General features: G+C 42.7%; 1 protein-coding gene across 1 annotated transcript in view; it reads left to right on the top strand.

Moving 5' to 3' along the window:
* The window catches only part of lrp2b (low density lipoprotein receptor-related protein 2b), a 94,023-nt gene that overhangs the window by 11,360 nt on the left and 60,302 nt on the right, over nt 1-22,361 (top strand). The window contains exons 12-26 of the mRNA XM_029120088.2: nt 3,637-3,860; nt 4,279-4,485; nt 5,087-5,289; nt 7,287-7,427; nt 9,636-9,845; nt 11,208-11,400; nt 12,260-12,385; nt 12,950-13,080; nt 14,863-15,000; nt 15,314-15,592; nt 15,899-16,141; nt 16,397-16,519; nt 17,016-17,132; nt 17,363-17,559; nt 18,278-18,458. Of these exons, the coding sequence (XP_028975921.2) occupies nt 3,637-3,860; nt 4,279-4,485; nt 5,087-5,289; nt 7,287-7,427; nt 9,636-9,845; nt 11,208-11,400; nt 12,260-12,385; nt 12,950-13,080; nt 14,863-15,000; nt 15,314-15,592; nt 15,899-16,141; nt 16,397-16,519; nt 17,016-17,132; nt 17,363-17,559; nt 18,278-18,458 (2,713 nt within the window). The remainder of the gene's footprint in view (nt 1-3,636; nt 3,861-4,278; nt 4,486-5,086; nt 5,290-7,286; nt 7,428-9,635; nt 9,846-11,207; nt 11,401-12,259; nt 12,386-12,949; nt 13,081-14,862; nt 15,001-15,313; nt 15,593-15,898; nt 16,142-16,396; nt 16,520-17,015; nt 17,133-17,362; nt 17,560-18,277; nt 18,459-22,361) is intronic.

The following is a 22,361-nucleotide window of genomic DNA, read 5'->3' on the forward strand; positions in this document are numbered from 1 at the left end:
AATGTTTCCACCTCCATGTTTGACGGTGGGGATGATGTTCTTGGGGTCACAGGCAGCATTCCTCCTCCTCCAAACACGGTGAGTTGAGTTGATGCCAAAGAGCTCCATTTTGGTCTCATCTGACTACAACACTCAACCAGTTCCCCTCTGAATCATTCAGATGTTCAATGGCAAACTTTAGACGGGACTGTACATGTGCTTTCTTGAGCAGGGGGACCTTGCGGGCTCTGCGGGATTTTAGTCCTTCACGGCGTAGTGTGTTGCAAATTGTTTTCTTGGTGACTATGTTCCCAGCTGCTTTGACATCATTGACAAGATCCTCCTGTGTAGTTCTGGGCTGATTCCACCGTTCTCATGATCATTGCAACTCCACGAGGTGAGATCTTGCATGGAGACCCAGACCGAGGGAGATTGACAGTTCTTTTGTGTTTCATCCATTCGCGAATAATCACACCAACTGTTGTCACCTTCTCACCAAGCTGCTTGGCGATGGTCTTGCAGCCCATTCCATCATTGTATAGGTCTTCAATGTTTTCCCTGACATCCGTAGACAGCTCTTTGGTGGAGAGTTTGAAATCTGATTGATTGCTTCTGTTGACAGGTGTCTTTTATACAGGTAACAAGCTGAGATTAGGAGCACTCCCTTTAAGAGTGTGCTCCTAATCTCAGCTCGTTACCTGTATAAAAGACACCTGGGAGCAAGAAATCTTTCTGATTAAGAGGGGATCAAATACTTATTTCACTCATTAAAATGCAAATAAATGTATAACATTTTTGACATATATATGTATATACAGTGGGGAGAACAAGTATTTGATACACTGCCGATTTTGCAGGTTTTGCTACTTACAAAGCATGTAAAGGTCTGTCATTTTTATCATAGGTACACTTCAACTGTGAGATACGGAATCTAAAACAAAAATCCAGAAAATCACATTGTAAGATTTTTAAGTAATTAATTTGCATTTTATTGCATGACATAAGTATTTGATCACCTACCAACCAGTAAGAATTCCGGCTTTCACAGACCTGTTAGTTTTTCTTTAAGAAGCCCTCCTTTTCTCCACTCATTACCTGTATTAACTGCACCTGTTTGAACTTGTTACCTGTATAAAAGACACCTATAAAAGACAACCTCTCCACAGTGGCCAAGGCCAGAAAGCTGTGTAAGGACATCAGGGATAAAATTGTTGACCTGCACAAGGCTGGGATGGGCTACAGGACAATAGGCAAGCAGCTTGGTGAGAAGGCAACAACTGTTGGCGCAATTATTAGAAAATGGAAGAAGTTCAAGATGACGGTCAGTCTCCCTCGGTCTGGGTCTCCATGCCAGATCTCACCTCTAGGGGCATCAATGATCATGAGGAAGGTGGGGGATCAACCCAGAACTACATGGCAGGACCTGGTCAATGACCTTTAGAGAGCTGGGACCACAGTCTCAAAGAAAACCATTAGTAACACACTATGCCGTCATTGATTAAAATCCTGAAGCGCACGCAAGGTCCCCCTGCTCAAACCAGCGCATGTCCAGGCCTGTCTGAAGTTTGCCAATGACCATCTGGATGATCCAGAGGAGGAATGGGAGAAGGTCATGTGGTCTGATGAGACAAAAATAGAGCTTTTTGGTCTAAACTCCACTCGCTGTGTTTGAAGGAAGAAGAAGGATGAGTATAACCCCAAGAACACCATCCCAAGCATGGAGGTGGAAACATCCTTCTTTGGGGATGCTTTTCTGCAAAGGGGACAGGACGACAGCATTGAGGGGAGGATGGATGGGGCCATGTATCGCAAGATCTTGGCCAACAACCTCCTTCCCTCAGTAAGAGCATTGAAGATGGGTCGTGGCTGGGTCTTCCAGCATGACAATGACCCGAAACACACAGCCAGGGCAACTAAGGAGTGGCTCAAGCATCTCAAGTTCCTGGAGTGGCCTAGCCAGTCTCCAGATCTGAACACAATAGAAAATCTTTGGAGGGAGCTGAAAGTCCGTATTGCCCAGCGACAGCCCCGAAACCTGAAGGATCTGGAGAAGGTCTGTGTGGAGGAGTGGGCCAAAATCCCTGCTGCAGTGTGTGCAAACCTGGTCAAGGAAACGTATGATCTCTGTATAAAAATCATATAATGTGATTTTCTGGATTTTTGTTTTAGATTCCATCACTCACAGTTGAAGTGTACCTATGATAAAAATTACAGACTTCTACATGCTTTGTAAGTGGGAAAACCTGCAAAATCGGCAGTGTATTAAATACTTGTTCTCCCCATTTTATATATTTGAACTAGTGCTGTCAAATGATTAAAAAATAGAATTGCGATTAATCACATAATCATCTGTAGTTTAGTATGATTAATCGTAATTATACAATATGTTAAAATTTTGCACTTAATACACACTTTTCTGTATAAAAACCTGTGCATTTTGTTAGAAACATACTGTGTTCATCATTTGCACAATGTCAGTCTATAACTTACCACAGTAACTTGCAGCATCTAAATGTAGCTCATGTAAATCTAAATAGAAGGTTGCTGGTCTATGATCCCAAACATCTGCCATCTCATATTGTTCTCTTGATTAATGCCCCAAGGACAATAACTGCTATGTTAAGCTACTGTAGAAAACACATATCAGCCCCTCAAATCTGGAGAGCTGCAGGATGTGCAAGCATTTACCCCACTGATTCACACCAAAGATTGTCAACATATTGACCATTGATGTTTAGGCTGAAATATGGTTAGAATGGGGTTCAGGTGGGTGCCTGTAAACATGAGATTTCCTGAACGATGGTTAGCCACAACCAAATACTTGTGGTTCTGTTAAATGATTCCCAAATTCAACCAAATGCATAAGGTAGGCTACTTGAATAGTAATGACATGAGGGAGTCATGATGGCTAATCAGGGGACATCTGTCATTTATGCAGAGCATAGATGTTGTTTGTTAATTCCACTTCATAACCGCACATGTTAACACGTTAACTTTGACTGCCATAAGTTGAATCACTGAGATCTTTATCAGAACCCAGGTTACATGATTTTAAAACTGACCGGATAAAAAGTAATGAGTGAAAACTAAATTCAAAGATTCCATTTGATTAATTCTGATTGTATTGAGAGGCCTGCCAAAGATCTTTGAAACACACTTGATTTTCTATTTCAAATTTTTTTATAATTGCTAAAAAGGCTACTGCTGGTATTTTTGTGTGAAATAATAACTACTAGAACACATGATGATACTGTATAATAATCTTGTATTATTTTACATAATATACTGGCTCATCACTGTCACTCGCAGTCATTTGAGTCCTGATCCTATATGTCCTTAGGAACACTTGTCATTAATACATTCCCTTAAATGTGGCTTGCATTGTTGCCCATATTAATAACAGCAAAACTGTTCAAACGACGGGCTAGTCACTATCTATTAAGGCTGCTGTCCTTTTTTTTATGATACATTTAATATAAAGGCTGCCATCTTTCCTTGACTGGTTACTCTGAAAGTGAGCTTATAAGATTTGTATGTTACATGTGTCAATTCAACTGCTGTCCTTGTAAGCAAATACTGCACTGCCTCAAAACATGGTCACAACTGTCACTAAGGCATAGTTGGCATTCATTTAATTCCGGCTCTTCTTCTTAATAGGTGTACTCTGCTAACTTTGACGGAGGCGACATCAAGGATGTGCTGACTCAGGCCGTCCGCAGTGCCGAGAACATCGCTGTAGACTGGATCAACTTAAAGCTCTACGTGCTGGAGACCACGGTGGAGCGCATAGACATGTGTGACTTTGATGGAGATAACCGGGTCACTCTTGTGGCCGAGAACCTGTTGACTCCCCATGGACTGGCTCTGGACCCCACTGTTGGGTGAGAATTAGGAAAGAGTACATTTCAGAAAAACCTGCCACTAAAAACCTGGACGCTTTTCAATTCCAAAGAACAAGTTTTTTGTTATCAATAATATATTATTTGTAATTTATCACCTGCCTATATTAATGTATTTTATTAATATTATTAATTGAATGTACATTTTATCTTGGCCCTGACTCAGCTAGAACATCCCAATGTGTTGCACTTTAACACTATACAATATCTTGTATTATAAATAGTAATTGCTTCATATAATGAAAATTTGCTGATTGATCCATAACTACAGTGCAATGCCAACACCAGTCCTTGCATTGAAATGATTTAGCTGACGATTATCCTGAAAACCCACAACCCTAATTAATAACTACCAACTGCGCTGCATAGGACTTTCTAATAGGGCTCTTGCTTTATGAAGGTATATGTTCTTCACTGACCTGGGCTACGTCCGTGAGGACATGAAACTGGAGAGGGCCTATATGGACGGGAGTAACCGCGTGGAGCTTGTGAAGACCCGGCTGGGGATGCCGACTGGCATCACCTTGGATATCGTCACGCAGAGGGTCTACTGGTCAGACAGCCACTTCGACATGGTGGAGACAGTCACCTACAATGGTCTAGAGAGGTGTGTGTACTGGAATCATCATGTATTACAGCACCCGTAATGCTCTGCACAACATATCCAAAATTGAATTGCATTAAATAATAATGTGATTTTTGATAAAGAAAAATATTATTTTGTATGTACCTTTGTATGTATATAGTGTTATTACCACTGTGATTGCAATCCCTTGGTTTGTTTAGTAAGTCACTACCACCAATTGCTAACATTAGCATTTCACCTATAAACACAATCAGATTTATGAGCAATTGGCTTAAACTAGCTAGCACGGGTCTTTTAGGCCATATAGCTAAAACACAGGCATTAACATGGGGAGCTAATGTATGTCTTCCTAGTCCTTGGAAAACATAACTTATTTATTAAGGTTATGTGTGTGATTCATCAACTTCGTTCTCTTACAAAAAGATGCTCAGATACAGCAAAAGCCCTGGATGTCCATTGACAATGAACACAAGGTGTTGTGAATTTCATGTGTTGTGAAATCCTTTAGCTCAGTTGGTCAGGTGCAGTGCATTAGGAGTCTTGAGAGAACATGTCGAAGTTGTTTGTGTATTCCATGTTCCTCAGCGGTGCCTCTCATTTTGGCGGTTCTTAATCTCCACAGGAAAACGGTGCTTAACGGCGGCACCCAGGTTCCGTACCCATTTGGCATTTCCGTCTTTGAGAACCACGTCTTCTTCACCGACTGGAATAAGATGGGAGTTATACGAACCAACCGCTTCAATGGAAGCGACCCAACCCTTATATACCGCACCGCAAATACACCCGGTCACATTGTGGTTGCACACCCAGTCCTGCAGCCTATGGGTGAGCAGAAGAAGGCCGGGTGTCTCTGTAAAGCACTTTGTGACAACTGCTGTTGTAAAAAGCGCTTTATAAATAAATTTTGATTGAAATTTTGAAGAACAGTCACAAAGTCCTTCATGTGACTCTGCAGTAGGTTGAGAATTGGGATCTCTTCTACGGTTACAGTGCGAATGCGTTGTGGGATTTTATCATATTCATACAAATCCTTTTGGGAAATTTGGGTTGACCTCATTGCTGCTATACCTGTATTTCAGTTGCACATGCCACATTGCACCTTCAGTTTGCCTGCACTGCACATTTAGAATTGCCATTGTACTTGTATTTGCACACTATTCATTTCCCACTTGTACATACATATACTTAATATTTGTCAATTTTCTGCCCTCCCCTATTTGCCTTCATTGCACATTTAGTATTGCCATTTGCACTGTATTTGCCCTCATTCCACATCCTATATATTCCACTTGTAACATACGTTATACTAAATACTTTTCCTACACTCCTTTGCACTTCTGGTTAGTAGTGTTGGGGAATGCTTTTCAAAGTAACTAATTTCAGTTACTAGTTACAGTTCCCATAAAGTAACTAGTTATGTTAATTACTTAAGTTACTTGCAGTAGAAAGTAAGGCATTACTTTAAGATAAGTCTATATTTGATTCTATATTAATGTGTTGGTCACTTATGTCCAAAAAGCACAGATTTAATGGGATTTTGTATAAATACGTAGTCAGGTATTGTATAGTCTGTGTACCTCAACAGTATATAACATTAGCCTATCAATCATTATACAGCAAGAGTGACCAATTCTATTATCTCAAGTAATCATATATACTATAATGCCAAATTTGCATTTAGTTCTTTAATCAAGAATCTCTTAAATCAATAAATTACTGTATGTTGTATTACAAGTGCCTCCAAATTTTAAGGCCAGGCTTATTATACAGCCTATATGTGCAGACTTAATACTAGATAGATCCATTGTGGAGAAACAATGAGGAACAGAAATAACAGCTGTAGCATTGCACACTGAAAAACATACCTTCACAAAAAGAAAACAATAATCCATTTATGTTTCATGACTTTATTCAGAGGTGAATACTTACTAAATCTGTTTTTGAAATGATTCAGAAAAATCGCATTTAGAAACAGAACATATATTTAGATGTTAATTTACTATAAACTATAATTGACAAAAAATTCTTATCTCGGTTTATATTAATGACCACTATTAACACCTCCCACCTACAAATACAATGTGGGCTACATAACGTTTATTAACGAAATGAAAGTGTACTCTTGTGAATCCTAAACAAGCCCTACTGCCCTATTAACTTTATTTAATTGCCCTCCTTAATCATTTGTTGTTAATATAGCTCTGTGGCAGCTATGTTTTCATTCGGATTAAACAATAATTTGCCTGTACATAATGGAGGATGATTTGGGATAAAATTTGGTTGTCCCACAGAGGATGATTTCTGATTGAACTTATGCCAGCAAAACAAAACAGCAACCGCGGTGATTGGTTATATGCGAGGGTAATAACGATGTAGTCAAAATTGTGAACTGCTCCCCGAGCCAACAGTCGCTAAGCTTAAGCGAGCTCAGCATTCAGCTGCACAAATAGCTAGTCGACGCTACGTATCGTTTTGAAATGAATGGGAGCTGGGCGAGTGGCTAGTGAAAAGGAATGCTACGTAAAGCTAGGTAGGTTGCTCTGATGGAAATGAAGTAACACGTTAAGTATTTAAAAATATAACTAGTAAGGGATTACTTAAATTAATAACTAATGCGTTACGTTACTCGTTACCTTTAAATTTACTTATTACGCGTTACCCCCAACACTGGTTAGATGCTAACTGCATTTCATGGTACTGTACTCCTACTGTTCAATGACAATAAACTTGAATCTAATCTAACTTTGAACACTTTTTTGTGGCCGTGTAAACTTTTGATGTGATTTACTGTGTATTCCCGTTCTGGTCTCACTCTTCCCCAGTGATGAGTCCGTGTGGTCGGCACAATGGGGGATGTCAACACATCTGCGTCTTGAGCCACCGCACTGACAATGACGGCCTGGGCTTCCGCTGCAAGTGTCGCCTGGGTTACGACCTTCACGAAGACGGCCGCAGCTGCTTCAGTGAGTGAATGAGAGAAGTTGTTAAAATGTCACAGTGGGTTGGAAAATGGCACTTGCTTTGAACAGTTTGTGGGTTTTACTCCTATATAGGCTAAATGCACATACCGGAGTTGTAGAGTTATTTGAATTATGTTAGTGATCAGACTCCTGAATAATCATCTAATGAAATCATACGTTTGTTATTATTTTCACTACAAAATTGAGACAACTTATCAAAGGCTTAAAAGAGCATTGATAACAGACCAGAGATGGGCACCTGGCAGCCCAGTTTCCCACAAAGAAAGAACATTACAGATATACAGGTGCTGGTCATAAAATTTGAATATCATCAAAAAGTTGATTTATTTCAGTAATTCCATTCAAAAAGTGAAACTTGTATAATGTATACATTCATTCCACACAGACTGATATATTTCAAGTGTTTATTTCTTTTAATTGTGACGATTATAACTGAAAACTAATGAAAACCCCAGTATCTCAGAAAATGTGAATATTGTGAAAAGGTTCAATATTGAAGACACCTGGTGCCACACTCTAATCAGCTAATTAACCCAAAATACCTGCAAAGGCCTTTAAATGGTCTCTCAGTCTAGTTCTGTAGGCTACACAATCATGGGGAAGACTGCTGACTTGACAGCTGTCCAAAAGACGACCATTGACACCTTGCACAAGGAGGGCAAGACACAAAAGGTCATAGCTAAAGAGGCTGGCTGTTCACAGAGCTCTGTGTCCAAGCACATTAATAGAGAGGCGAAGGGAAGGAAAAGATGTGGTAGAAAAAAGTGTACAAGCAATAGGGATAACCGCACTCTGGAGAGGATTGTGAAACAAAACCCATCCAAAAATGTGGGGGAGATTCACAAAGTTTGATTGCAGCTGGAGTCAGTGCTTCAAGAACCACCACGCACAGACGTATGCAAGACATGGGTTTCAGCTGTCGCATTCCTTGTGTCAAGCCACTCTTGAACAAGACACAGCGTCAGAAGCGTCTCGCCTGGGCTAAAGACAAAAAGGACTGGACTGCTGCTGAGTTATGTTCTCTGATTAAAGTAAATTTAGCATTTCCTTTGGAAATCAAGGTCCCAGAGTCTGGAGGAAGAGAGGAGAGGCACATAATCCACGTTGCTTGAAGTCCAGTATAAAGTTTCCACAGTCAGTGATGGTTTGGGATGCCATGTCATCTGCTGGTGTTAGCCCACTGTGTTTTCTGAGGTCCAAGGTCAACGCAGCCGTCTACCAGGAAGTTTTAGAGCACTTCATGCTTCCTGCTGCTGACCAACTTTATGGAGAAGCAGATTTCATTTTCCAACAGGACTTGGCACCTGCACACAGTGCCAAAGCTACCAGTACCTGGTTTAAGGACCATGGTATCCCTGTTCTTAATTGGCCAGCCAACGTGCCTGACCTTAACCCTATAGAAAATCTATGCGGTATTGTGAAGAGGAAGATGTGCCAGACCCACCAATGCAGAAGAGCTGAAGGCCACTATCAGAGCAACCTGGGCTCTCATAACACCTGAGCAGTGGCACAGACTGAACGACTCCATGCCACGCCAAATTGCTGCAGTAATTCAGGCAAAAGGAGCCCCAACTAAGTTTTGAGGGCTGTACATGCTCATACTTATCATGTTCATACTTTTCAGTTGGCCAACATTTCTAAAAATCATTTTTTTGTATTGGTCTTAAGTAATATTCAAATTTTCAGAGATACTGAATTTTGGATTTTCATTAGTTGTCAGTTAAAATCATCACAATTAAAAGAAATAAACATTTGAAATATATCAGTCTGTGTGTAATGAATGAATATAATATACAAGTTTCACTTTTTTAATGGAATTACTGAAATAAATCAACTTTTTGATGATATTCTAATTTTATGACCAGCACCTGTACATATAAGTGCTCAGTCAGTTCTCAATTTAATGTTGAGAGTAAGAATAATACTTTCAGGTTTTTTTTACTGGATATGGGTAGGCAGAATCGCAAGCCACTTGATAAATTTGGATAGTTTTGGTTGGGATCCACACAATCGTCAAAGTTGCCCATTCCCGTTGAAGACTCTTAGCTCACCATTCAAAGTACATTTTGAAATTGTTGCATTTAAGCCCCAATCCAAAACTAGTAAAACAACTTAACTACTGCCCCTCTCCTTGAAGAAAAACAGACCGTAGTTATCACAGAACTGAGAGATTCTGATTGTTCTGTCCAGAGGTGAGAAACTACCTCTTGCTCGCCACTGAATACGCGGTGCGAGGGATCCCCCTGAATGTGTCCCTCCAGGAGGATGTAACCCTGCCACTGACCGGTCTGGCTCCCACCTTCTCCTGCTCGGCTGTGGAGTTTGACGGCAACGAAGAGGTGGTGTTCTACAACGACCGGAGCAGGCAGATCGTATACAAGTCCAACATCAACGGCTCCAGTGAGTTTATTCTGGGCACACATTTCCTTTCAGGTTCTTTATTTTACTTTCAACAGAACCTTTAACAAGACCACATTGTCCCCAAGAAGGAGGTTAGATAAGGCTAATCTCCTTTTTTCCTCACCTTCCCAAATCCTTCCTCCTTTATCCCCAACCTACCTCCTTCCTCACCACCTTTATCCCCAACCTTCCTCCTTCCTCACCACCTTTATCCCCAACCTTCCTCACCACCTTTATCCCCAACCTTCCTCCTTCCTCACCACCTTTATCCCCAACCTTCCTCCTTCCTCACCACCTTTATCCTCAACCTTCCTCACCACCTTTATCCCCAACCTTCCTCCTTCCTCACCACCTTTATCCCCAACCTTCCTCACCACCTTTATCCCCAACCTTCCTCCTTCCTCACCACCTTTATCCCCAACCTTCCTCCTTCCTCACCACCTTTATCCCCAACCTTCCTCCTTCCTCACCACCTTTATCCCCAACCTTCCTCCTTCCTCACCACCTTTATCCCCAACCTTCCTCCTTCCTCACCACCTTTATCCCCAACCTTCCTCACCACCTTTATCCCCAACCTTCCTCCTTCTTCCCCCACTACTGCCTGGGCTAAACTACATGCTAAAGGATGAACCAGATGAACCAGACTGAGATAATTAATATCGGATTTGGGTCAAGTGGAGTCTCAAGAAATTTTGAGAGAATTTTAAAGATTCCAGACCAGTAGATGTTCAGTTTAGAGCAGGGTTTTTTAAATCACTCCGTGCGTAGCCTAGTGCAGGGGCCTTCTACTATTTCAGGCACGAGAGCAATTCTTTTTAAATTAGACTTGTCTAAAGCTGCTTAGTTTCCGTGAAGCCAGTTTGACATCTGTGTTTTAGAGTTTGTCACATAATGAAATGTATATGGGAAGATCACTTAGGAATAATGGGATCTTGAATTCTGTGTTTTATAGTTTGTCACATAATGAAAATTTATATTGGAAGATCGGGGGGAGCTAACTCTATATTAATGCCCATGGTTTTGGAATCGGTGTCCACACACCTTTGGTCACATAGTGTGTCTTTACCACAAGGTGTCAGCCAAGATGATCTGACATATTGTTTAACACTTGTACACAATTCATTGATCTTTATGTTTTAGTATGACATTTCCTCAAATATTAACTAAAAACCAGTGGTGGCACCAAATCTATGTGAATGCCACCTTGTAGCATTTTCAATAAAAAACAGTATTCATAATTTTTCTGCAATAAACGGCTATATTTTGTGGTTACTTTTACGTTACATGTATTGAAGTGTAGGACAGGGCAGGAGAAAAATAGCATAGCATAGTCATTATGTCAATTCATATTTTATTTTCTAGACACACAAATACTGACCGGCTACAGGGTAGGTCATGCGGAGGCCATGGCGTACGACTGGACGTCCAAGGTCCTCTTCTGGACTTCCAGCAACTATCGGGTGGTGGTGGCCTTTGGTGTGAACGACAAGTCAAGACGTGACATTGTGACAGATCTGAAGAACCCAAGAGGTCTTGCTATACACCCCAGTGAAGGGTAAGAGCCCTGGCTAAAACAGAGAACAGAAGTTAAAGTATTAGAGGACCTTAGAATAGAATCAAACCAATTACCGTATTTTAGCTCATATAGCGCGCATGTTATACGCATTTTTACAAACCGCGCACCCATACTGCGAGTTATCTGCTGGTGCGCGCTATACATGATATTTTTTACACTTAAACAATGTGCAGTCTTCTTGTTGATTTAACACGTAACTTTTTTTCTCCACTCTCGAACTGATGTTTCACCAACACTGAACTCTCGACCAGCAGCCCTGTGACTCTTCTCCGTCGCATTTTTTTACTTGCAACTTAAAACCAGCAGTGTACGACTTATGTTTAGGCATGTTGAAAACAAATATTATTTTGATCGCTTGGCGTCACGTGCGCGTTATGTAAAAGTGCGCATAATACGGATGTTTTTTTTTTACACAAAACAGCGTGTGCTATGCAAGGGTGTGCGTTTTACACGGGTGCGCACAATATGCGCTAAAATAAGGTATACTATGCACTGTGAACAGAACCAATCAATCCGGGTCGGGAGGTTCAGTTCAGTTAACAAATGCATGTATTTTATTAGGATTTTTTGCATGTATTTTATTAGGATCTCCAGAAGTACAATTTTAACATTTATTACAATTTTGACTGAATTCAGAAACAAATTAAACCATTCATCAGGAATAAATATTGGACCATTTCAATACATTGTCCTTTACGTATTATTAACCAGTACTGACATCCTTTTGGCTATATAAAACCCATATTTTTAATAATGGCAAATATACATCAAAATATCTTCTCTTGTTACATATATCACGATAAGAAAGTCCATGTAACGATACAGTGTTGTCCCCTAGATACCTGTTCTGGTCTGACTGGTACCGGCCTGCAGTGATTATGCGGTCCTGGACTGATGGCAGCAACGCTGTTCCCCTCATTAACACCACTCTGGGCTGGCCTAATGGACTTGCAATTGACTACAAGTAAGAAGGGATACCATCCTGTCACTTGAGGTGTTTCTATTGATTGTATTTAAGAAGGGATACCATCCTGTAACTTGAGGTGTTTCTACTGACTACATGTAAGAAGGGATACCATCCTGTAACTTGAGGTGTTTCTATTGACTACATGTAAGAAGGGATACCATCCTGTAACTTGAGGTGTTTCTATTGACTACATGTAAGAAGGGATACCATCCTGTCACTTGAGGTGTTTCTATTGACTACATGCACGGAGGAATACAATCTAAATCTGTTAAGGTGGTTCTATGCATACCAACTTTCTACCCTTTTGCTAAATCATATTAAATATATGATTTTGGGGTCAGTTTGTGTAAAGTTTCCGGATTTTGGCACATATGACAAAAAATACTTCAAGTCACTGACTTTCACATTCTTTTAGTTATATTTCTATGCATTTAATGATGTTTGATAGGTGAAACACCTGGCCAGGAATATGTGTCTCAGATGATTACAGATGATTACCTCATTCCTTTAACCATGCCTAAATAAGAAGCGTAACTCTCCCGTTGCGGTGCTGATTGACAGGAACAACAGGCTGTATTGGGTGGACGCCCTTCTAGACCAGATAGGCCACGTAGACATCAACGGTTATGACAGACAGATGTTCTCCTACATCGGACAGATCACACAGCCCTTCTCCCTCACCATCCAAGCAGGTTGGCATATCAGACCAGTAATTCGCCTCACTGTGAATTGAGCTAATGTATGAAATGAAAGTATGAACGTAACGTAAAAAGTGTAGGTTCCATGCTTTGTTAGCTGAAACAGAAGCCTACATATCTAATTTGAAATCCATAGATAAGGGCATGATTATTGAACTTTAACTCAAATTTGTTGAAATTCTTGCATGTTTCATATTTTAGTATTAACTGTTAACTATTTTTAGTATTAATTGTTTGCATTTAAGTTAATAATAATATATATTTTTTATCTCACGTTCTTTCTCACTATCCTTCCTTTTCTCTCTGTCTCACTATCCTTCCTTTTTTCTCTCTGTCTCACTATCCTTCCTTTTCTCTCTGTCTCACTATCTTTCCTTTTTTCTCTGTCTCACTATCCTTCCTTTTTTCTCTGTCTGACTATCCTTCCCTTTCTCTCTGTCTCACTATCCTTCCTTTTCTCTCTGTCTCACTATCCTTCCTTTTCTCTCTGTCTCACTTCCCTTCCTTTTCTCTCTGTCTCACTTCCCTTCCTTTTCTCTCTGTCTCACTTCCCTTCCTTTTCTCTCTGTCTCACTATCCTTCCTTTTCTCTCTGTCTCACTATCCTTCATTTTCTCTATGTCTCACTATCCTTCCTTTTCTCTCTGTCTCACTATCCTTCCCTTTCTCTCTGTCTCACTTCCCTTCCTTTTCTCTCTGTCTCACTTCCCTTCCTTTTCTCTCTGTCTCACTATCCTTCCTTTTCTCTCTGTCTCACTATCCTTCCTTTTCTCTATGTCTCACTTCCCTTCCTTTTCTCTCCGTCTCACTTCCCTTCCTTTTCTCTCTGTCTCACTATCCTTCCTTTTCTCTCTGTCTCACTTCCCTTCCTTTTCTCTCTGTCTCACTTCCCTTCCTTTTCTCTCTGTCTCACTTCCCTTCCTTTTCTCTCTGTCTCACTATCCTTCCTTTTCTCTCTGTCTCACTATCCTTCCTTTTCTCTCTGTCTCACTTCCCTTCCTTTTCTCTCTGTCTCACTTCCCTTCCTTTTCTCTCTGTCTCACTATCCTTCCTTTTCTCTCTGTCTCACTATCCTTCCTTTTCTCTCTGTCTCACTATCCTTCCTTTTCTCTCTGTCTCACTATCCTTCCTTTTCTCTCTGTCTCACTTCCCTTCCTTTTCTCTCTGTCTCACTTCCCTTCCTTTTCTCTCTGTCTCACTATCCTTCCTTTTCTCTCTGTCTCACTTCCCTTCCTTTTCTCTCTGTCTCACTTCCCTTCCTTTTCTCTCTGTCTCACTATCCTTCCTTTTCTCTCTGTCTCACTTCCCTTCCTTTTCTCTCTGTCTCACTATCCTTCCTTTTCTCTCTGTCTCACTATCCTTCCTTTTCTCTCTGTCTCACTATCCTTCCTTTTCTCTCTGTCTCACTATCCTTCCTTTTCTCTCTGTCTCACTATCCTTCCTTTTTTCTCTGTCTCACTATCCTTCCCTTTCTCTCTGTCTCACTATCCTTCCTTTTCTCTCTGTCTCACTATCCTTCCTTTTCTCTCTGTCTCACTATCCTTCCTTTTCTCTCTGTCTCACTTCCCTTCCTTTTCTCTCTGTCTCACTTCCCTTCCTTTTCTCTCTGTCTCACTATCCTTCCTTTTCTCTATGTCTCACTATCCTTCCTTTTCTCTCTGTCTCACTATCCTTCCTTTTCTCTCTGGTTCACTTCCCTTCCTTTTCTCTCTGTCTCACTTCCCTTCCTTTTCTCTCCTTCTCACTATCCTTCCTTTTCTCTCTGTCTTATTTTTAGAGTACCTGTTTGTGTCAGACACAAGGACCAGGTCAGTGTTCCGGATGCAGAAGAGGGATGGAGGGGAAATTATCCCAATCCGAAAGGGAATCTCTGGAATCCTAAATGTCAAGGCTTACACAGCTGACCTTCATGGCAGTGAGTGAAAAAGCATTGTTCATGCACATTTTATTATTCAGGCACACCTATTATTCTAAATTAGCCTAATTAGCATTTAGATTACTTTCTAAACCTACTTTCTTCTGCTATTCATTTAAGCAATGTTTTTTACTACTTTCTTACTACTGTCTTAAGGGACTGCTAAAGCCGTGACGTGACTTTTACTGTTGTGAACTCAACCGAGTCTCAAGTCGCAAACAAATGAATGCAAGATAAACTTTACAACGTTTCAACAAGGTGTCATTGTGTATTAGTCATCCAGACACCATTTCTCTCGCTCCTTCTGTCTTAGTGTACAACAGCCAGTGCAACATGGTCCCCAACGGCCACTGCAGCCACTTCTGCTTCCCCGCACCCTCGTCCAGCCGCGTGTGTGGTTGCCCGTACGGCATGAAGCTCCAGCCCAACCAGAGGGATTGTGTGAAGGACGACTCGGTCCCCCCCGTAGACACCAATTGCGGGGAATACTCTTTCCTCTGTGACGTGGACCGCTGTCATCCAAACTCCTTCTGGTGCGACGGCATCAAAGACTGCCTGGATCAGACGGATGAGGCCAACTGCACCGATATAGGTGGGGGGACAAGACTGGACACAGTTCCCCATTTTTTGTTCTAAGAGGAACCTTTGTGTCATATTGTGGTAACAAAGCAAACAAACACAGACAAAACAGTAGTTAATCTACTGTATGTCCCCGTTAACAAATAGTGGATATTTCCCACTAAAACATTGGCTTTATAATCTATCTACCCAAACTTCTTGTTCTGGCCCAACACTGTCCTAGGAGTGAAGACGGAAAGTGCGGTTGTTTAACCCCACTGTACTACGCCCTGCCCACAGATTTCAGCGTTCTCTTCCTCCTCTTTCACCTCTATCCCAGGCATGACATGCTCCCCACATGCCTTCACCTGCGACAACAAACACTGCATCATGCCTGGCTGGCGTTGCGACGGCCATGACGACTGTGGTGACTACTCAGACGAAGTCAACTGCCCAACGCGTCTGCCGTTCACCTGCAGTCCGGAGCAGTTCCCCTGCACCGACGGCAGCAGATGCATCCCAAAAGCCTGGACGTGTGACGCCGACAAGGACTGTAGCGATGGCTCAGACGAAAGGGACTGCAGTGAGTAGAAGTCGGAAGGACCAAGACAAAGCATACTGTAATAGGATTGCTTTGTGAACTTTGTGAACTATTTTGTTGTTGATTTATATGGTGTTTCGTTTCAAGAGCTGTCTTTCTAAGCACATGATACATTTAGTTAAACATTTGCAAATCTTTCCTATTTAATATACTTGCCAAGCAAATATTATGTTCCACTTATAGTAGAAACAATGTTTTATATCTGCTTGGTAAATTGTAAGTCTGTTGTTCTGTCAGATGGGACCATTAGCACGTGTCAGCCTGGGTACTTCTTCTGTCCTGACCACCGCTGCATCTATAGCTCCTATGTGTGTGATGGAGACCAGGACTGTATGGACGGCTCTGATGAGAAGGATTGCGGTAAGATGGGTCATCACATTACATCTTTTATTTAACAAGCATCTATTATATTAAACAAGCGTCTGTTTTTATTCAGAAAGCGTCTGTTTCTATCCAACACGCTCCTGTTTATCCTCAGCAACCTTGTATTTTTTATTAAATAAAATTGTCCATCCAACATGCTTTCTATTGAACAAGCTTGTTTCTCAATTCAAGAAGGCTACTATTTTTTATTCAAAATAGCTTACATTTCTATTCAACAAGCAGGGTGTCTTTTGTCTGCTCATTGCCTACCACTGCAGATATAATAAGGACATTTTGTGGAATATAAAATGTAAAAAAATATCCTGGTTATATTTGTGTTGAATATTGTACAATGTTTTTGCCCGCCCTCTCATTTTCTATCTGTTCTGGCTCATCCTACTACTGCCTAATGACATTGTTGTACTCTTCCATCCCCCCTGAATATGAACCTCCTTTTCCACTCCCTTACCACCTCCTCTTCCTTTCCTGTCAGAGTTCTCCTGTTCCTCCAGTGAGTTTGCCTGTGTCGCGGGTGACCAGTGTGTTCAAAGCGCCTACCGTTGTGACGGAGTCTACGACTGCAGGGACCACTCCGATGAGAACGGCTGTCGTAAGTTGAAACCTCCCATGGCGACAAGAATAACTCTATGTCCTAACTTTGAATATGCCACATGGTTTTCTGAATAATCATGTTGTGACTACCCCTTTATAAAACACATTGGATTGATTTGATTCACTTTTTATATTATCTGAGGTCAAGTCATACGAATCTCTCATACTCTTCCTTCCGATGTGCCTGGTGACGTCTTCTCAATCATTTGTTATTGTCATCTCTTACAGCCACGCGAGGACCTGGCCTCTGCCACGACAATGAGTTCCAGTGCCAGATGGACGGCCTGTGCCTGCCCGGCGAGTGGGAGTGCGATGGGCACAGAGACTGCGAGGACGGCTCAGATGAACACAACTCGTGCCCCACTATCACCTGCCAAACTAACTACTTCCAGTGCGCCAACGGCAACTGTATCTCCCCGAGCTGGGTGAGTGAGCGGGCGGATGAGGGGGTGGGAGGTTGAGGGACTACAGGGTTGGGTGGGTGGATGCTGGGGTGGGAGGTTGAGGGACTACAGGGTTGGGTGGGTGGGTGGGTGTATGATGGGGTGGGAGGTTGAGGGACTACAGGGTTGGGTGGGTGGGTGGGTGTATGATGGGGTGGGAGGTTGAGGGACTACAGGGTTGGGTGGGTGGGTGGGTGTATGATGGGGTGGGAGGTTGAGGGACTACAGGGTTGGGTGGGTGGGTGGGTGTATGATGGGGTGGGAGGTTGAGGGACTACAGGGTTGGGTGGATGAGTGGGTGGGTGGATGATGGGGTGGGAGGTTGAGGGACTACAGGGTTGGGTGGGTGAGTGGGTGGGTGGATGAGGCGGTGGGAGGTTGAGAGAGTACAGGGTTTGGTGGGTGAGTGCGGCGGATGAGGGGGTGGGCGGTTGAGGGAGTACAGGGTTTGGTGGGTGAGTGGGTGGGTGAGGGGGTGGGAGGTTAAGGGAGTACAGGGTTGGGTGGGTGGGTGAGGGGGTGGGAGGTTGAGGGAGTACAGGCTTGGGTGTGTGAGGGGGCAGATGGAGTGAAGGGGGTGAAATAATTCATTTTATCAACATACTAAAAAAGGTTTTTCTTAACACAGGACTTCAACAATACATGGATGACACAATAAAATGTATCAACATATTTGCATTGTGGTCATTGTCATTATCAGGTGTGCGATGGTGACAACGACTGCAGGGACATGAGCGACGAGCAGAACTGCCCCACCCCTCCATTCACTTGCGCCTCAGGCCAGTGGCTGTGTCCCACTGACCAGGTGTGCATTGCCCTGGGGAAGGTGTGCGATGGACAGAGGGACTGCCCCAACGGAGCTGACGAGTCACCCCTCTGCAGTAAGGGACAATTATGTTTTTCGGACAGAAGTCAGTGGTGTAGTGGTGCTTATACAGATTTACAGTCTACAGCATCTACCAACCTCTGAGGAGAGGGATTAACCATATACCCACCTCTGAGGAGAGGGATTAACCATATACCCACCTCTGAGGAGAGGGATTAACCATATTCCCACCTCTGAGGAGAGGGATTAACCATATACCCACCTCTGAGGAGAGGGATTAACCATATACCCACCTCTGAGGACAGGGATTAACCATATACCCACCTCTGAGGACAGGGATTAACCATATACCCACCTCTGAGGAGAGGGATTAACCATATACCCACCTCTGAGGACAGGGATTAACCATATACCCACCTCTGAGGACAGGGATTAACCATATACCCACCTCTGAGGAGAGGGATTAACCATATACCCACCTCTGAGGACAGGGATTAACCATATACCCACCTCTGAGGACAGGGATTAACCTTTTGTAGCTACATAATAGGAAGCCTAAAATAAAACAGTTCTGGTGGTTATTTGTTCAGGATAATGGATTTGTTCAGGATAGACAAAAACTTGCTACACGATTCTCTCGTCTTTTCACTTAACGAAAAAGTAAGCTATTGTCACCTATATTGATAGATAGATGTCATTCACGACTGAATAATTGGCACTTAAAACGGCCAGTGGCAAAAGAAGATATAGTGGGGTGAACAAGTATTTGATACACTGCTGATTTTGCAGGTTTTCCTACTTACAAAGCATGTAGAGGTCTGTAATTTTTATCATAGGTACACTTCAATTGTGAGAGACGGAATCTAAAACAAAAATCCAGAAAATCACATTGTATGATTTTTAAGTAATTAATTTGCATTTTATTGCATGTCATAAGTATTTGATCACCTACCAACCAGCAAGAATTCCGGCTCTCACAGACCTGTTAGTTTTTCTTTAAGAAGCCCTCCTGTTCTCCACTCATTACCTGTATTAACTGCACCTGTTTGAACTTGTTACATGTATAAAAGACACCTGTCCACACACTCAGACTCCAACCTTGACACAATGACCAAGACCAGAGAGCTGTGTAAGGACATCAGGGATAAAATTGTAGACCTGTACAAGGCTGGGATGGGCTACAGGACAATAGGCAAGCAGCTGGGTGAGAAGGTAAGAACTGTTGTGGCGCAATTATAAGAAAATGGAAGAAGTTCAAGATGATGGTCAATCTCCCTCGGTCTGGGGCTCCATGCAAGATCTCACCTCGTGGGGCATCAATGATCATGAGGAAGGTGAGGGATCAGCCCAGAACTACACGGCAGGACCTGGTCAATGACCTGAAGAGAGCTGGGACCACAGTCTCAAAGAAAACCATTAGTAACACACTACGCCGTCATGGATTAAAATCCTGCAGCGCACGCAAGGTCCCCCTGCTCAAGGCAGCGCATGTGCAGGCCCATCTGAAGTTTGCCAATGACCATCTGGATGATCCAGAGGAGGAATGGGTGAAGGTCATGTGGTCTGATGAGACAAAAATAGAGCTTTTTGTCTAAACTCCACTCGCTGTGTTTAAAGGAAGAAGAAGGATGAGTATAACCCCAAGAACACCATCCCAAGCATGGAGGTGGAAACATCCTTCTTTGGGGATGCTTTTCTGCAAAGGGGACAGGACGACAGCATTGAGGGGAGGATGGATGGGGCCATGTATCGCGAGATCTTGGCCAACAACCTCCTTCCCTCAGTAAGAGCATTGAAGATGGGTTGTGGCTGGGTCTTCCAGCATGACAACGACCCAAAACACACAGCCAGGTCAACTAAGTAGTTGCTCCGTAAGAAGCATCTCAAGGTCCTGGAGTGGCCTAGCCAGTCTCCAGACCTGAACCCAATAGAAAATCGTTGGAGGGAGCTGAATGTCTGTATTGCCCAGCGACAGCCCCAAAACCTGAAGGATCTGGAGTGGGCCAAAATCCCTGCTGCAGTGTGTGCAAACCTGATGAAGAACTACAGGAAACGTATGATCTCTGTAATTGCAAACAAACGTTTCTGTACCAAATATTAAGTTAGCTTTTCTGATGTATCAAATACAAATTAATTACTTAAAAATCATACAATGTGATTTTCTGGATTTTTGTTTTAGATTCTGTCATTTACAGTTGAAGAGTACCTATGATAAACATTATAGACATTTACATGCTTTGTATGTGGGAAAACCTGCAAAATCGGCAGTGTATCAAATATTTGTTCTCCCCACTGCATGTTAAGGATAGACAAAACTTTGCTGGCTACAACCTTCAGTAGCTACATTATGGGAAGCCTAAAATGAAACTGTTTACTTTTATATTGCGACTATTTCTGGTGGATTTTCAAATTATGTCTCAGGATTTCTTCAGGATAGACATACATTTCGCTGGCTGCACGATTCTTTTGCCTTTTCAAAAAAAAAAAATCAGTTATCGTCACCTATATTGATACAGTAGTTTTTGTATCAATGTCATTCACAAATGCCTAATAAGCTGTTAAAATGGCCAGTGGCAAAAGCCATACAGTTCATAGATGCTATTTGTGGTGGAGGGAAACTTAATAAGAAACGTTACTCAGTTTAACACAATGCTTAATTTGCATCTAGCGACATATTACTGGCTAGTAAGCTTTTAAAACAGCCAGTGGCCAAAGTCATACATTTTGGTTGGGTTAATAGTTTTTAGGCAGCATGATCCGGCTCCTGCCCAGGAAATAACACAAGGCCATCCTGGTCCAGAATGGGATGTTGTATTGGGCCCTCAGTGCTGCCCGTGCCGAGGCCCTCCTCCTGCTCGCACGTGGGACACATGGACCAAGTGGACCAAGGGTGTCAATGTCCAGCACATCATCTTCATCCCAGGGCTGGAAAGGCTGTCTTGACCCAGCGGTGCCTCATCATGGCCGTTTCCAGGTCGACAGAAACACTCTGCAGATCTCTGCATCCCAACTGGCTCCTTTAGACGACAATAGGAGGAAGATAATATATGAATTGTGCATTTCTTAATAATAATTCTATTCCTGGGCACAGCCTAGATGTATAGAGCGTTGACAACGCATAATACAAAAAGCATGACATTTCTCCAGTAGGAGTACTGACCTTTCTTGTGCATCTTTTTGGAGCTCTTGGCCTTAAGGACACAGTGCCCTGGGCTATGGAGGGGAACATTTTGGGCCGGGGAGCCACTGGGGTTTCGGTGCTAAGAGGGCTAAGATGTCGTCTAGTGATGTTTTGGATGATTGCTCTAGCCAGCAGACAGCCTAGAGAGCAACACAACCAGCAAAGTGATGTTGTTAGCTGCAACCATGGCCTGGGCGCCCAAAGAATAAGCCTTCTCAGCGAACTGTGAGATTACTCTATCCCTCTGCGAAGGAAGGACCAGCTTCTTGGTTCCAGGCACGCGGCCAGGGCAGCCTCCAATCGAGGGATACCCTCGGAGACAGCCTTCTCCTTGCCGTCCACTCTGGTGAAGTAATGAAATCCCGTCCCTGGGGCCTGTAATTGAAGGGGGGCGTCCCCAGAACCCCCCACGTAGGCTTGGCAGGGGCGGGCGGTTCCTTCACCACCTCAGGTTGGGTGTAAAAATTGCCCTCCCCCAGGTACGGCCAGCGGAGGGAAGAGGAATCCCCCGCCTGCTGCATGATTCCAGTGAACTGACGGTGGAGTGAGACCGGTCCTGAGGAGAGACCTCGTATCAACACACAAACACACATGCCAGAAACTTCTTTATGCAATGGTGTGTCTAGGTCGGTCTATGTAACAGGTGCGAAAACTGGAAGAAAGTTTTTGCAATCTGCCATGGAATACACTATATAGCTATCCAGAAAATGTAAATTGCTTTTTTTTGGCAAAAACATCAAAGCACATTATCTGTCATTATTTGAAAAAGCCCAAAGA

The sequence above is a fragment of the Esox lucius genome, chromosome 5 (assembly GCF_011004845.1).
Source record: "Esox lucius isolate fEsoLuc1 chromosome 5, fEsoLuc1.pri, whole genome shotgun sequence".
In the NCBI taxonomy this organism is placed as follows: domain Eukaryota; kingdom Metazoa; phylum Chordata; class Actinopteri; order Esociformes; family Esocidae; genus Esox; species Esox lucius.